This window comes from Oncorhynchus mykiss, chromosome 32 (assembly GCF_013265735.2).
Source record: "Oncorhynchus mykiss isolate Arlee chromosome 32, USDA_OmykA_1.1, whole genome shotgun sequence".
Lineage (NCBI taxonomy): Eukaryota > Metazoa > Chordata > Actinopteri > Salmoniformes > Salmonidae > Oncorhynchus > Oncorhynchus mykiss.
In genome coordinates, this window is record NC_050572.1 from 23215169 (window position 1) to 23227889 (window position 12721).

The 12721-nt window shown below is 40.7% G+C and overlaps 1 protein-coding gene across 1 annotated transcript; it reads right to left on the reverse strand.

Annotated features, from left to right (window-relative positions):
- Nucleotides 1-7345: 7345 nt before the first annotated feature.
- LOC110488126 (ADP-ribosylation factor-like protein 4A) lies at nucleotides 7346-10633 on the reverse strand. Its single transcript, XM_021560156.2, has 2 exons — nucleotides 10473-10633; nucleotides 7346-9674 (listed from the first exon to the last, which is right to left on the reverse strand). The coding sequence occupies exon 2, from the start codon at nucleotides 9563-9565 to the stop codon at nucleotides 8957-8959; it is 609 nt and encodes a 202-aa protein (XP_021415831.1). The 5' UTR covers nucleotides 9566-9674; nucleotides 10473-10633; the 3' UTR covers nucleotides 7346-8956.
- Nucleotides 10634-12721: the final 2088 nt, after the last annotated feature.

The following is a 12721-nucleotide window of genomic DNA, read 5'->3' on the forward strand; positions in this document are numbered from 1 at the left end:
TTACTACATGATTCCCTATGTGTTATTTCATGGTTTTGATGTCTTTAATATCATTCTACAATGTAGAAAATAGTAAAAATAAAGAAAAACCCTTGAATGAGTATGCAGTCTAAAACTTTTGACTGGTAGTGTAAGGGATTACAAAAAACGATAACTGTAATCCATTATGTTACCAGCAAAAATTTGTCATCGGATTTATTTTTGAAAAAATATCTGATTACTTAAAATAGCGTGTTTGCGAAAATAAATCTTTGACACTTTGATGACATTGAAATCAGAATTGAAAAAAGGCGCAAGTTTAAGTTTGTTCCACCTGAGCGAGTTAAAATGACACACCAAATGTGTTTGATCGATCGCGGAAAAAACGCAGAAGAAACTTTTGTAGGCTACAGTCCAATGTATGTCTTCCAGTGGTGCGACTGCTGTCGGCATCCAAAGATTATACAATTTGAATAAACGCTTGGAGGTAAGGATGACAGCAGGGGGGTAGTCTACGACGATACGGATATCACTTATTGATATCTACATGGCGCATTGATATGAATCACACTGCTGCTCTATCATTTGTCTATTTGCGATTTACGGATTGTAGTTGTTGTGGATGGCTGTTCACACATCCAAATGTGTATTTGAACCCAATAATGGTTGAATTCAATAAGTGTTTATGCTGCCTATCAAACATTGTTTTTGAAACCAGTGAACAGGCAGTGAAAAATGTGCTCTTGCAACAGCTGCATACTGCGGATCCCAGTTTATGGAATCAAAATTGGGCTTTTATTTCTCAATCTAATTCATGCTGATAAAAAAATAAAATCTATAGGCCTAACGGACATATGCTCAAACTCGCACACGTTTGATAAACTTAAAGGGGTAATCTGTAGTTGCTACATCTATTTTTTTTACTTAAAAATTATATATATATATACAGTGCCTTGCGAAAGTATTCGGCCCCCTTGAACTTTGCGACCTTTTGCCACATTTCAGGCTTCAAACATAAAGATATAAAACTGTATTTTTTTGTGAAGAATCAACAACAAGTGGGACACAATCATGAAGTGGAACGACATTTATTGGACATTTCAAACTTTTTTAACAAATCAAAAACTGAAAAATTGGGCGTGCAAAATTATTCAGCCCCTTTACTTTCAGTGCAGCAAACTCTCTCCAGAAGTTCAGTGAGGATCTCTGAATGATCCAATGTTGACCTAAATGACTAATGATGATAAATACAATCCACCTGTGTGTAATCAAATCTCCGTATAAATGCACATGCACTGTGATAGTCTCAGAGGTCCGTTAAAACCGCAGAGAGCATCATGAAGAACAAGGAACACACCAGGCAGGTCCGAGATACTGTGGTGAAGAAGTTTAAAGCCGGATTTGGATACAGGTGGATTGTATTTATCATCATTGCAAAAGGGTTTTCTAATGATAAATTAGCTTTTTAAAATGATAAACTTGGATTAGCTAACACCACTTGTCATTGGAACACAGGAGTGATGGTTGCTGATAACGGGCCTCTGTAGATATTCCATAAAAAATCTGCCGTTTCCAGCCACCAATAGTCATTATCAACATTAACAATGTCTACACTGTATTTCTGAACAATTTTATGTTATTTTAGTGGACAAAAAATTTGTTTTTCTTTCAAAAGCAAGGACATTTCAAAGTGACCCCAAACTTTTGAATGGTAGTGTATATACAGTGGAAGTCAGAAGTTTACATACACTTACTGTAGGTCGGAGTCATTAAAACTAGTTTTTCAGCCACTCCACAAATGTATTGTTCACAAACTATAGTTTTGTCAATTCGGTTAGGACATCTACTTTGTGCATGACACAAGTCATTTTTCCAGCAATTGTTTACAGACAGATTATTTCACTTATAATTCACTGTATCACGATTCCAGTGGGTCAGAGGTTTTCATACATTTCGTTGACTGTGCCTTTAAACAGCTTGGAAAATTCCCGAAAAGTATTTCATGGCTTTAGAAGCTTCTGATGGGCTAATTGAAATAATTTGAGTCAATTGGATGTGTACCTGTTGATGTATTTCAAGGCCTACCTTCAAACTCAGTGCCTCTTTGCTTGACATCATGGGAAAATCAAAAGAAATCTGGCTGATTCACTGCTGAACAATTAATCAAATGGCCACCGTACTATTTACATTGACCCCCCCCCCCCTCACACACACTGCTGCTACTTACTTTTGTTTATTTAGCAAATATTTTCTTAACTCTTTCTTGAACTGCACTGTTGGTTAAGGGCCTGTAAGTAAGCATTTGACGGTAAGGTCTACTACACCTGTTGTATTCGGAGTATGTGACAAATCAAACTGGATTTGTTTTGCTTTGAGTAGGGCAGCTAACAGTGGTGGAAAAAGTAACCAATTGTCGTACTTGAGTAAAAGTAAAGATACCTTAATAGAAAATCAGCCAAGACCACAGAAACAAAATTGGAGACCTCCACAAGTCTGGCTCATCCTTGGGAGCAATTTACAAATGCCTGAAGGTACAACGTTCATCTGTAAAAACAATAGTACGCAAGTATAAACACCATGGGACCACGCAGCCATCATACTGCTCAGGAAGGAGATGCATTCTGTCTCCTGGAGGTGAACGTACTTTGGTGCGAAAAGTGCAAATCAATCCCAGAAAAACAGCAAAGGACCTTGTGAAGATGCAGGAGGAAACAGGTACAAAAGTATCTATATCCACAGTAAAACGAGTCCTATATCGACATAACCTGAAAGGCCGCTCAGCAAGGAAGAAGCCACTGCTCCAAAACCGCCATAAAAAAGCCAGATTGCGGTTTGCAACTGCACATGGGGTCAACAAAGATCGTATTTTTTGGAGAAATGTCCTCTGGTCTGATGAAACAAAAATAGAACTGTTTGGCCATAATGACCATTGTTATGTTTGGAGGAAAAAGGGGGAGGCTTGCAAGCCAAAGAACACCATCCCAACCGTGAAGCACGGGGGTGGCAGCATCATGTTGTGGGGGTGCTTTGCTGCAGGAGGGACTGCAGGAGGCACTTCACAAAATAGATTGCATCATGAGTATGGAAAATGATGTGGATATATTGAAGCAACATCTCAAGGCATCAGTCAGGAAGTTAAAGCTTGGTCGCAAATGGGTCTTCCAAAGGGACAATGACCCCAAGCATACTTCCAAAGTAGTGGCAAAATGGCTTAAGGACAACACAAAGCCCTGACCTCAAACCTTAGAAAATTTGTGGGCAGAACTGTAAAAGCGTGTGCGAGCAAGGAGGCCTACAAACCTGACTCAGTTACACCAGCTCTGTCAGGAGGATTTTGCCAAAATACACCCAATATATTGTGGGAAGCTTGTGGAAGGCTACCCAAAAAGTTTGACCCAAGTTAAACAATTTATTAAAGGCAATGCTACCAAATACTAATTGAGTGTATGTCAACTTCTGACCCACTGGGAATGTGATGAAAGAAATTAAATTTAAATAAATCATTCTCTCTACTATTATTCTGACATTTCACATTCTTAAAATAAAGTGGTGATCCTAACTGACCTAAGACAGGGAATTTTTCCTAAGATTAAATGTCAGGGATTGTGAAAAACTGAGTTTAAATGTATTTGGCTAAGGTGTATGTAAACGTCCGACTTCAACTGTATACATATCCATTAATTCTGAAAGAATATAACTTATAAATGTTCAACTGTCAAACTCCATGAGAACCCAAAATATAAACATGTTTTTCTCCAATGTTTGTAAACATTGTAAATGTAAACAAACACTGTATAGCCTCATAACATGGTTAAAACCATACTTTTGATATCATGGATGGTCGGTCCTTACATCCATAGCTCTGTCTATTCATCTGAGAGTGGTTACATTTCTCAAGGCCCATCCCTCAGCTTTTTACCAAAATAGAGGCGGGTGACCATTTTGTTATTGTTTCATCTGTGGATTTGCCCTTTAAGTAGCTGCATATTATCAAGATATCTAAATGTCACCAACAAAAAGGTAAACAATAGGCCTACAGCAAATGCAGCATATGGCATTCATTTTTCACATGTAAATAGCCCTTTTCAGTAGTGCTCAAAGCATGCCATTCCATGAGCTTAGCAGTTCTTTTTCAACTCAAATCATTGAGCCCAATCAGTCCACCATGACGACAAAATCATAAACAATAGAGTAAGGCGCTACAGAGGGGAGTGCGTACGGCCCAGTACATCACTGGGGCAAAGCTTCCTGACATCCAGGACCTATATACTAGGCGGTGTCAGAGGAATGCCCCAAAAATTGTCAAAGACTCCAGTCACCCAAGTCATAGACTGTTCTCTCTGCTACCGCATGGCAAGCGGTACCGGAGCTCCAAGTCTAGGTCCAAAAGGGTCCTTAACAGCTTCTATCCCCAAGCCATAAGACTGCTGAACAATGAATCAAATGGCCACCGTACTATTTACATTGACCCCCCCCCTCACACACACTGCTGCTACTTACTTTCGTTTATTTAGTAAATATTTTCTTAACCAACAATGAGTTCAAGAAAGAGTTAAGGGCTTGTAAGTAAGCATTTGACGGTAAGGTCTACTACACCTGTTGTATTCGGAGCATGTGACAAATCAAACTGGATTTGTTTTGCTTTGAGTAGGGCAGCTAACAGTGGTGGAAAAAGTAACCAATTGTCGTACTTGAGTAAAAGTAAAGATACCTTAATAGAAAATTACTCAAGTAAAGGTGAAAGTCACCCAGTAAAGTATTACTTGAGCAAAAGTATATTTGTTTTATATACTTTAGTATCAAAAGTAAATGTAATTGCTAAAATATACTTAAGTATTGAAAGTAAAAGTAAAAGTATAAATCATTTCAAATTCCCTATATTAAACAAACCTTTTCGAGTTTTTATCTATTTACAGATAGCCAGGGGCACACTACAACACATCATTTACAAACTAAGCATTTGTGTTTAGTGAGTGTGCCAGATCAGAGGCAGTAGCAGTGTCCAGGGGTGTTCTCTTGATAAGTGCGTGAATTGGACCATTTTCCTGTCCTGCTTGCCATGCAAAATGTACTTTTGCGTGTCAGGGAAAATGTATGGAGTAAAAAGTACATTATTTTCTTTAGGAAAGTAGTGAAGTAAAAGTAAAAGTTGTCAAATATATAAATAGTAAAGTAAAGTACAGATACCCCAAAAAACGACTTAAGTAGTACTTTAAAGTATACTTTACACCACAGCTGGCTATTAAGTCCTATGTTTTGGGTTATGTTCAGGTAAAACAATTTGGTTAATCTATACTTCCATATTTCCAAGTACTATTCTTGAAGATCAAGGGATAAATCATTTATTGGAATGACTGGAATTCTGATAGACTTTAGTTTTTAATGTAAAGATATCATTTAATCTTATGACTATGTAGTATATAGTAATGTAATATGTAGTATGTAGTAGAAAGCAATGGGTTAGAAGAAGCCTACATAACGAACCCATAAAGTAAAATGTAACATCCATATATGGCCAGCTATGTAAAATGTAACATTGATTTATCCTGCAATAGATGTCGTTCAATTGGTAACATACATTTTTGTTTTCTTCTAACGCCTCTTAAAGGGAAAGTAATCTAAAAGTAACTGAATGTAATCAGATCACATTACTGAGTTTGGGTAATCCAAAAGATACATTACTGATTACAATTCTGGACAGGTAACTAGTAACTGTAACAGATTACTTTTAGAAAGTAACCTACCCAACCCTGTGTGTGTATATGTGTGTACCCCTGTCCATGGGAACAGAGAGGCCTTAACCTCTGGTGCCACACAGACCTGTCTGACGTCACTATGATGGAAACATTGACATGGGCACTGGGCAAATGGCCATTTTGCCTGGAGAAGGGATGTCACAGAAAGTGCCACCATTGACATGGCAAGGACCTAGCCGGTCGTTCAGTCATTTACACATGTATTAGGAAGTAAAACTTGGTTAGGTGTAGTATTGAAATGTTTCATCCCAACGTTTACAGCAGAGTAGTATGGAGCTTTACAAAGCCAAATCAATATCATTTATGTTCCCTGCTGCTTATTTAGTTGCAAAAATGTTCATGTTGCTCCTCCATTAAATTAATAATACATTCTTTAAAATGTTGGTGCAGGACCAGGTTTTCTGTAGACAAACATGCAGTGAGAGAACATGCATACAGAGAGAATTTGTTTGCATATTTCATTACAGTGCAGCGCACAAATAACCCAGCGTCGTCCGGGTTTGGCCGGTGTAGGCCGTCATTGTAATTAAGAATTTGTTCTTAAAACTGACTTGCCTAGTAAAATAAAAGTTACTTTTTTTTTATCTCTGAAACAATTAACTGTGAGCCATTTTCAGTTTCACCTCCATTATCCATACCTGTCAGATAGATACCTGGGTGACCTGGAGCCGCTGTGTGTGTGTGTGTATATGTTTGTGTGTGTGTACCTGTGGGCGTGCCTGCGCATGTGTGTGTTTCCTCCCCTCATATGACTGTGCCCTCACCTCCATCCAGCCAATAACCAGGAAAGGGCTTAACAGGGGAAACCTTTCCAGAGAGATCACTCCTTACTGGGTCATCTCTGACCAATGCCCCCTCTCCTCCCTCCCTCTATTAACCTGTTATTGTTCTGAGGTAGTCAGGTTCTCCTGGGCTAGAACTGTCCGCTTGTCTCTTCTCCAAACACAGTCACCAACACCAATGAAACCAGCCCCAGATAAGACAAGACATTTCAACAGCTGGTAATGAGAACGTGTTATACTGTTTCTTCTGTTCTGTAAGTAGCCTCGATCCCAAGACCACTTGAGCCAGTTCTGTGCCCAGCTTAAAATCCCACCACTAGGACCCTGTCCATTATGCATATCAGGCTTTTCCTTGTGTTTCTCAGGAATATTCATGAGCCTTAGAACACCAGCCTCAATTCTAGCTAACAGTGAGAGGCTGTTGAACCGGAGTTTGTTTCACCACTGAATTCAGGGGGTTTGGGGCGTAGGCAGTGAGATCAGGTTGGTGAAAAGTGAAAGTGTGTGTCTGAACAGTAAAGTAGATGGTGTAATGAACACACTTGATTCTGATTGTAGTGCAGCCGCTCTAGTTTGTTATTCTCCGTTTCTACACTGAACATGAGGGCAGGAACCTATTGCATGAGGAAATAGTGAGTGGACATGTTATTTGCCCCCAACACCCGATGCAGTGTAAATGCATTATAACTGCTGATAAGCTAGGACAGAAATGCAACTTAAATATTCTTCCTCTGAAAATAGTATTCAAACCTGTTACCCAATGTCTGAATCCATCTAGGAAATTAATTTACCACTTAGATGAGAAAAAAAAAAATGTTCAATATCATGTTAGTGTTTAATTGTTGCTTTATTCAAGGTGAACACATTTATACAAACAAATACATAAATATGAGCACCTCTCCCCCTCACACAGAGTAAACCAGGGGGACAACTGACATTCCAATGTGATAACAGCATAACAATATTAGTTAACGCTTCCTTCGAAGCAATATCAACATGTCACTTCTTTAAGTATCATAACAAACCTCATACAAAAAGCTGATGCAAGTTCTAAGGTCAGAAAACAGACCAATAAAGTGCCTTTATTTGACTGTCTAATCGACATGGAAGTCCATGGGTGCGTTCCAGGTACACAAACTCTGCACAAGTCTGAGATCTGATCAGATCTTTACATCTGCGGAACTATTTCATGTCTTAGGAACCACATCAACATGATATAACAATCCTATAAACTGCAAGGACCTAAGTAGAATGAGTATCTGGAACACACCCAAAGTTTTAGGTAGATAGCGAAGGAGGGCTAAATCTACAGATCCAGCCCTACTTCGCCATCTATCTAAAATTTTGGGTGCGTTCCAGATACCCTCATTCTACTTAGGTCCTTGCACCCAGTCTTAGGCTGGTACTAGGACTGGATCTGACAGATGCCTGACACTTGGAGTACAGGGTCCAGATCAGACAGCTAGCCAAGCCAGGAAAGAATATTCAGGGTATGCTGAGCCAACCAGCATGTCAAATCAACAGAATTACACAAGACAACCACACTGCCTGACAGCTTTTTTTTACCCCTACCTCCCACCTAACCCAAATGACAGTCACATTAAATAGCCCAACTGCTGTAGATTATCATTTATCGCTGATGAAACAATAAGGTTGTTACATATCGTTTAAAAACATCCATCTCTGTATTCTCTTCTCAGTGAATCATCAAGCTTATGCTAAACTCGTCTATCTAGACCCTCTCGACTTCCATTGAGCAACATGGAGACAGAATACTGACTGATTGTAAGACTAACTTTGAGGTCACACTAACAAGTGACTGACTGCAACTTGATTGTCCTTTGTGTTTTCCACATGTAATCTCATTGTCAACACAGGCTTTGGTAAACCGACCATTTCAATGTGTTTTCATGCTTCAAACTGATTGAAAAGCAGGCTACATACATTTGTAACACTTAAGAGTGTAGACAGAACACAATACATTTGACTTCTGACACTTCAACAGTGTTTTGATTGTTTTGTCTCTGAGAACCCCTGTGTGCCTCATGGTATAGAATAACACTTCCTTTAAACATACATTAGTGTCCACTGTCCTGTGATGCTGTGCCAGCCAGGATAGTTGCCATCCAAAGTCCATGAAAATCTATTCCATCAGTTCCAGTGAGGACAGCGTGACAACAGCCCTGAACAGACTTAGTCCCATTCCATATGACTAATACAACTCAGCCACCAGACAGGCAGGCAAGCAGCGGACCCATCACTGAGGGCTCCACGAGACACTGAGCATTGTGGGTACTGTAGTACATCATGCTACAGTCAACACCACGTGTCCTGCTCATGGTTACCACCACAACAGGTGAGTCCCCATCCACCACCATTGTTAGCTTAAGTCCTTGTGTAGCTCCAACAAGATGGCGGTTGTGTGCGCGACCATTCAGATCATCTCTTCTTCTGTTGAGCTTTCTGTGTCTTCTTCCGTTTGTTGATCATGGCGTGGAGCTTCTCCAGACCTTCCTGTAGCCCCTCCCCTATGATAGCGCAGGCGGGCTGCAGGTGCCAGGGTGTTCCATTACCCAGCTCCCCTAGCGCCAGAGAGCGCTCCATCTCGTGAAGCGGCAGAGAGTTCCTCAGGTCCTGCTTGTTGGCCACCACTAGAACCGGCACCCCCTGGTTCTCCGCTAACCTCGTGATCTTATGGAGCTCCGTCTTGGCTTCCTCTAGGCGCTCGATGTCGACGGAATCCACCACGAACACAATGCCGTCAGCACACCGCGTGTACGAGCGCCACAGGGGGCGGAGCTTCTCCTGACCACCCACGTCCCAGAAGTGGAACGCCGCTTTCCGCCAGGACTTTCCGCCCGCGCTCAGGGACACTTTGATCTTCTCCGTGTTGAATCCCTTAGTGGGGACCGTGTTCACAAACTCATTGAAGCGAAGGCGGTAGAGGACAGTGGTCTTCCCGGCGCAGTCCAGACCCAGGATGACAATATGGAGGGCCTGGAAGGAAGGAAGGCTGGGGAAGATCTGGTCTGATAATCCATTCCCCATCTTGTTATTCACGTTGAGGGAGACAGGGGAGTGTCGAGCTGGTGCTGCGTCAACAAATAATCACAAGGCTTCTCATTCCCTTCAGAGGGGGCTGTGCTGCAGCATTCACCTGGAAATAAAGGAGAGGATACAATGTAAGCAGCTGTGAAAAGCACTCAACAACCAAAAAGAACAGCAGTCTACTGCTTTATAATTGGAGGGGCTTTAAACTGAATTGTGAATATAGCCTAGGCCTATAGTCTCTTAATTCTCTTTCTCATTGTAAGTGAATATACTCACTCTCTACCCCTCTTTCTTACGGATTTACATCTAATATTTCGGGACGTAGGAGATGAATAAGAGGAGACTATTTGCACATGTAGCGTATTGATTAGCGCTCGGGGCTCGGTGGATTTCATACGCTAATTCTCATTCATACCCAGTAGGCTATCGACATTGAATGACAAGTACGCCGGCGCGCTCCCAACCAAAATCCTATTTGAACTGTCTTCGGGGTTGATAATCATTGCCGTTAGCACAAGAGCATGGAATGGCATTATTCTGCCAAATCCTAAATTGAGAGAATTATCTAGGCTACACAAGACTGACTTGCTGGCCATCAAGAAGCGGCAGCATCAGCCTACTACCACTAATGGTAAAACAAATGACTTGACAAGCAGACAGGTGTTATGCCAACAAGTGCTATGAAAAAAAACTATGAATCGAATGCTCTGATATATTAGTAGGCTATTGCTAGTTTGCTACTCAATCATCTTGCACTCAATAACAGGCAGTCTAGGTAGACAAGCCGTCATGAAAAACTGCCGACGATGGGTTGGGTATAGGCTAATTTATTCCACATATTGTACTGTATATAATCTCCATGCATGGAGAAAAAATATATATCATTTGTAGACTGCACACCTACCTTTGTGATGTAGGCATATGGACTTTCCAAAACATGAAAGAGAAATCGTTGCAGGGTTTCCTGTATGATCTCCTCTCTCTTGCTCACTATCACGACTACTGAAAGATAAAAGTAGACGGACTCCCTCTCTATTCCATTCCCGCACCCCAGGTTCAACCCAGAATGTTTCTAGCGCGAGCTCTGGGTGGTTAACGTCCCAGCGCGCTCCGTTTTCTCCTTGTCCGATTGGTGGAACATTTTCTCCTTGTACGATTGGTGGAGAGCCGTGCCTGTCTCTTATCTGGAACTCAGCTATAGGCTACACGTGTGGCTGGTGAGAGATTTAGCTCATTTTTCACTTTCAAGATTCTTTGATTGCAACAAACGTCACGAATATGAAGAATATGAAGATCTATATATATATTTTTTAAAGATGTGTTCTGCCTAACTTTATATTTTTAAATAAAGATAGGGCCAATGTATGACGATTTTTAGAAATCATTTTATAATTAGATCCGAATATCTGTGCAATGTGAGAAAAAAAGCAATCATGCAAGATCATAGAGCAGGGTGATTTCCTTTATTTAAGGAGGCGAGGACCATCAATAACACATTTACTGTGGTTTGGGTGGTCTCTCAGATCTGGTCTGATCTCTTAGCGGTTTCAATAGTTCTATCTGAAATTAGGCTCCTCAGACGCCAGACACTGGAATGGCGGGAAATTGACCTTTGAAATGAGAATGCAGTGAAATCCCACAGGTCACACACTGGTTGAGTCAACATTGTTTCCACGTAATTTGACATTGAACCAACGTGGAATAGATGTTGAATTGACGTATGTGTCCAGTAGGATGGTGCACTCAATTTACTAGTGAAACTGATATCCCCCATTGGAAAGCCTATGTCCCTCTTTCAATATCGTAAAGTGATCAAAAGGGACGTTTTCAAGTTCTAGATTATTGTCAGATATGAATTACAAGTTAATTTGACAGGCTATCTACACTAGGGGGTTGCATGATATGAAAATGGGGTCATATGAGAATTTTAAAAATCTGGAGAGAAAAAAATACATATATTATAATATTGTCCTTATATCTCAAAATCATTGTAATGTGGTTAACCTTAAAAATCTTTATTAAAATGATTAAAATCTAAAAGATAAAATTCAGCTACAGTGCACTAAAAGATCATGGAAAAAAGGTCGCACTTGACCAAGGCACTTAGCCATTCCCATGGTGAATGTCTAGGTCCGCTACGCTACGAAACCATACACTATTACAGAGACTGATATTACCGCCTGCAATTGACATGGTGAAAACAATTTCCAAAGTCAGATAACGCTGTTAAACAAAGAATTTATGCAATCAAGAGGAAACTCCCCAGCTTACAGTGCATTCGGAAAGTAATGAGACCCCTTCACTTTTTCCACATTTTGTTACGTTACAGACTTATTCTAAAATTGATTACAATTTTCCCTCAGCAGTCTACACACAATACCCCATAATGTTAAAGCAAAAACAGTTTTTTTAAAAATTCTTGCAAATTAAAATAAATAAACTGAAATATCATATTTACATAAGTATTCAGACCCTTTACACAGTACTTTGTTGAAGCACCTTTGGCAGCGATTACAGCCTTGAGTCTTCTTGGTTATGACCCTACAAGCTTGGCACACCTGTATTTGGGGAGTTTCTCCCATTCTTCTCTGCAGATCCTCTCAAGCTCTGTCAGGTTGGATGGGGAGCGTCACTGTACAGCTATTTCCAGGTCTCTCCAGAGATGTTCGATCAGGTTCAAATCCGGGCTCTGGTTGGTCCACTCAATGACATTCAAAGACTTGTCCCGAAGCCACTCTTGCATTGTCTTGGCTGTGTGCTTAGGGTCGTTGTCCTGCTGGAAGGTCAACCTTTGCCCCAGTCTGAGGTCCAGAGCGCTCTGGAGCAGGTTTTCATTAAGGATCTCTCTGTACTTTGCTCCGTTCATCTTTGCCTCGATCCTGACGAGTCTCCTTGTCCCTGCTGCTGAAAATCATCCCCACAGCATGATGCTTCCACCACCATGCTTCACCGTAGGGATGGTGACAGGTTTCCCCCAGACGTGATGCTTGGCATTCAGGCCAAAGAGTTCAAATCATGTCCAATCAATTGAATTTACCACAGGCGGATTCCAATCCAGTTGTAGAAACATCTCAAGGATGATCAATGGAAACAGGATGCACCTGAGCTCAATATAGAGGTTCATAGCATAGCGTCTGAATACTTATGTAAATT

Excerpts from the sequence above, each read along its gene's own strand:
- LOC110488126 (XM_021560156.2), bottom strand. The coding sequence starts at position 9,565 with ATGGGGAATGGATTATCAGACCAGATCTTCCCCAGCCTTCCTTCCTTC.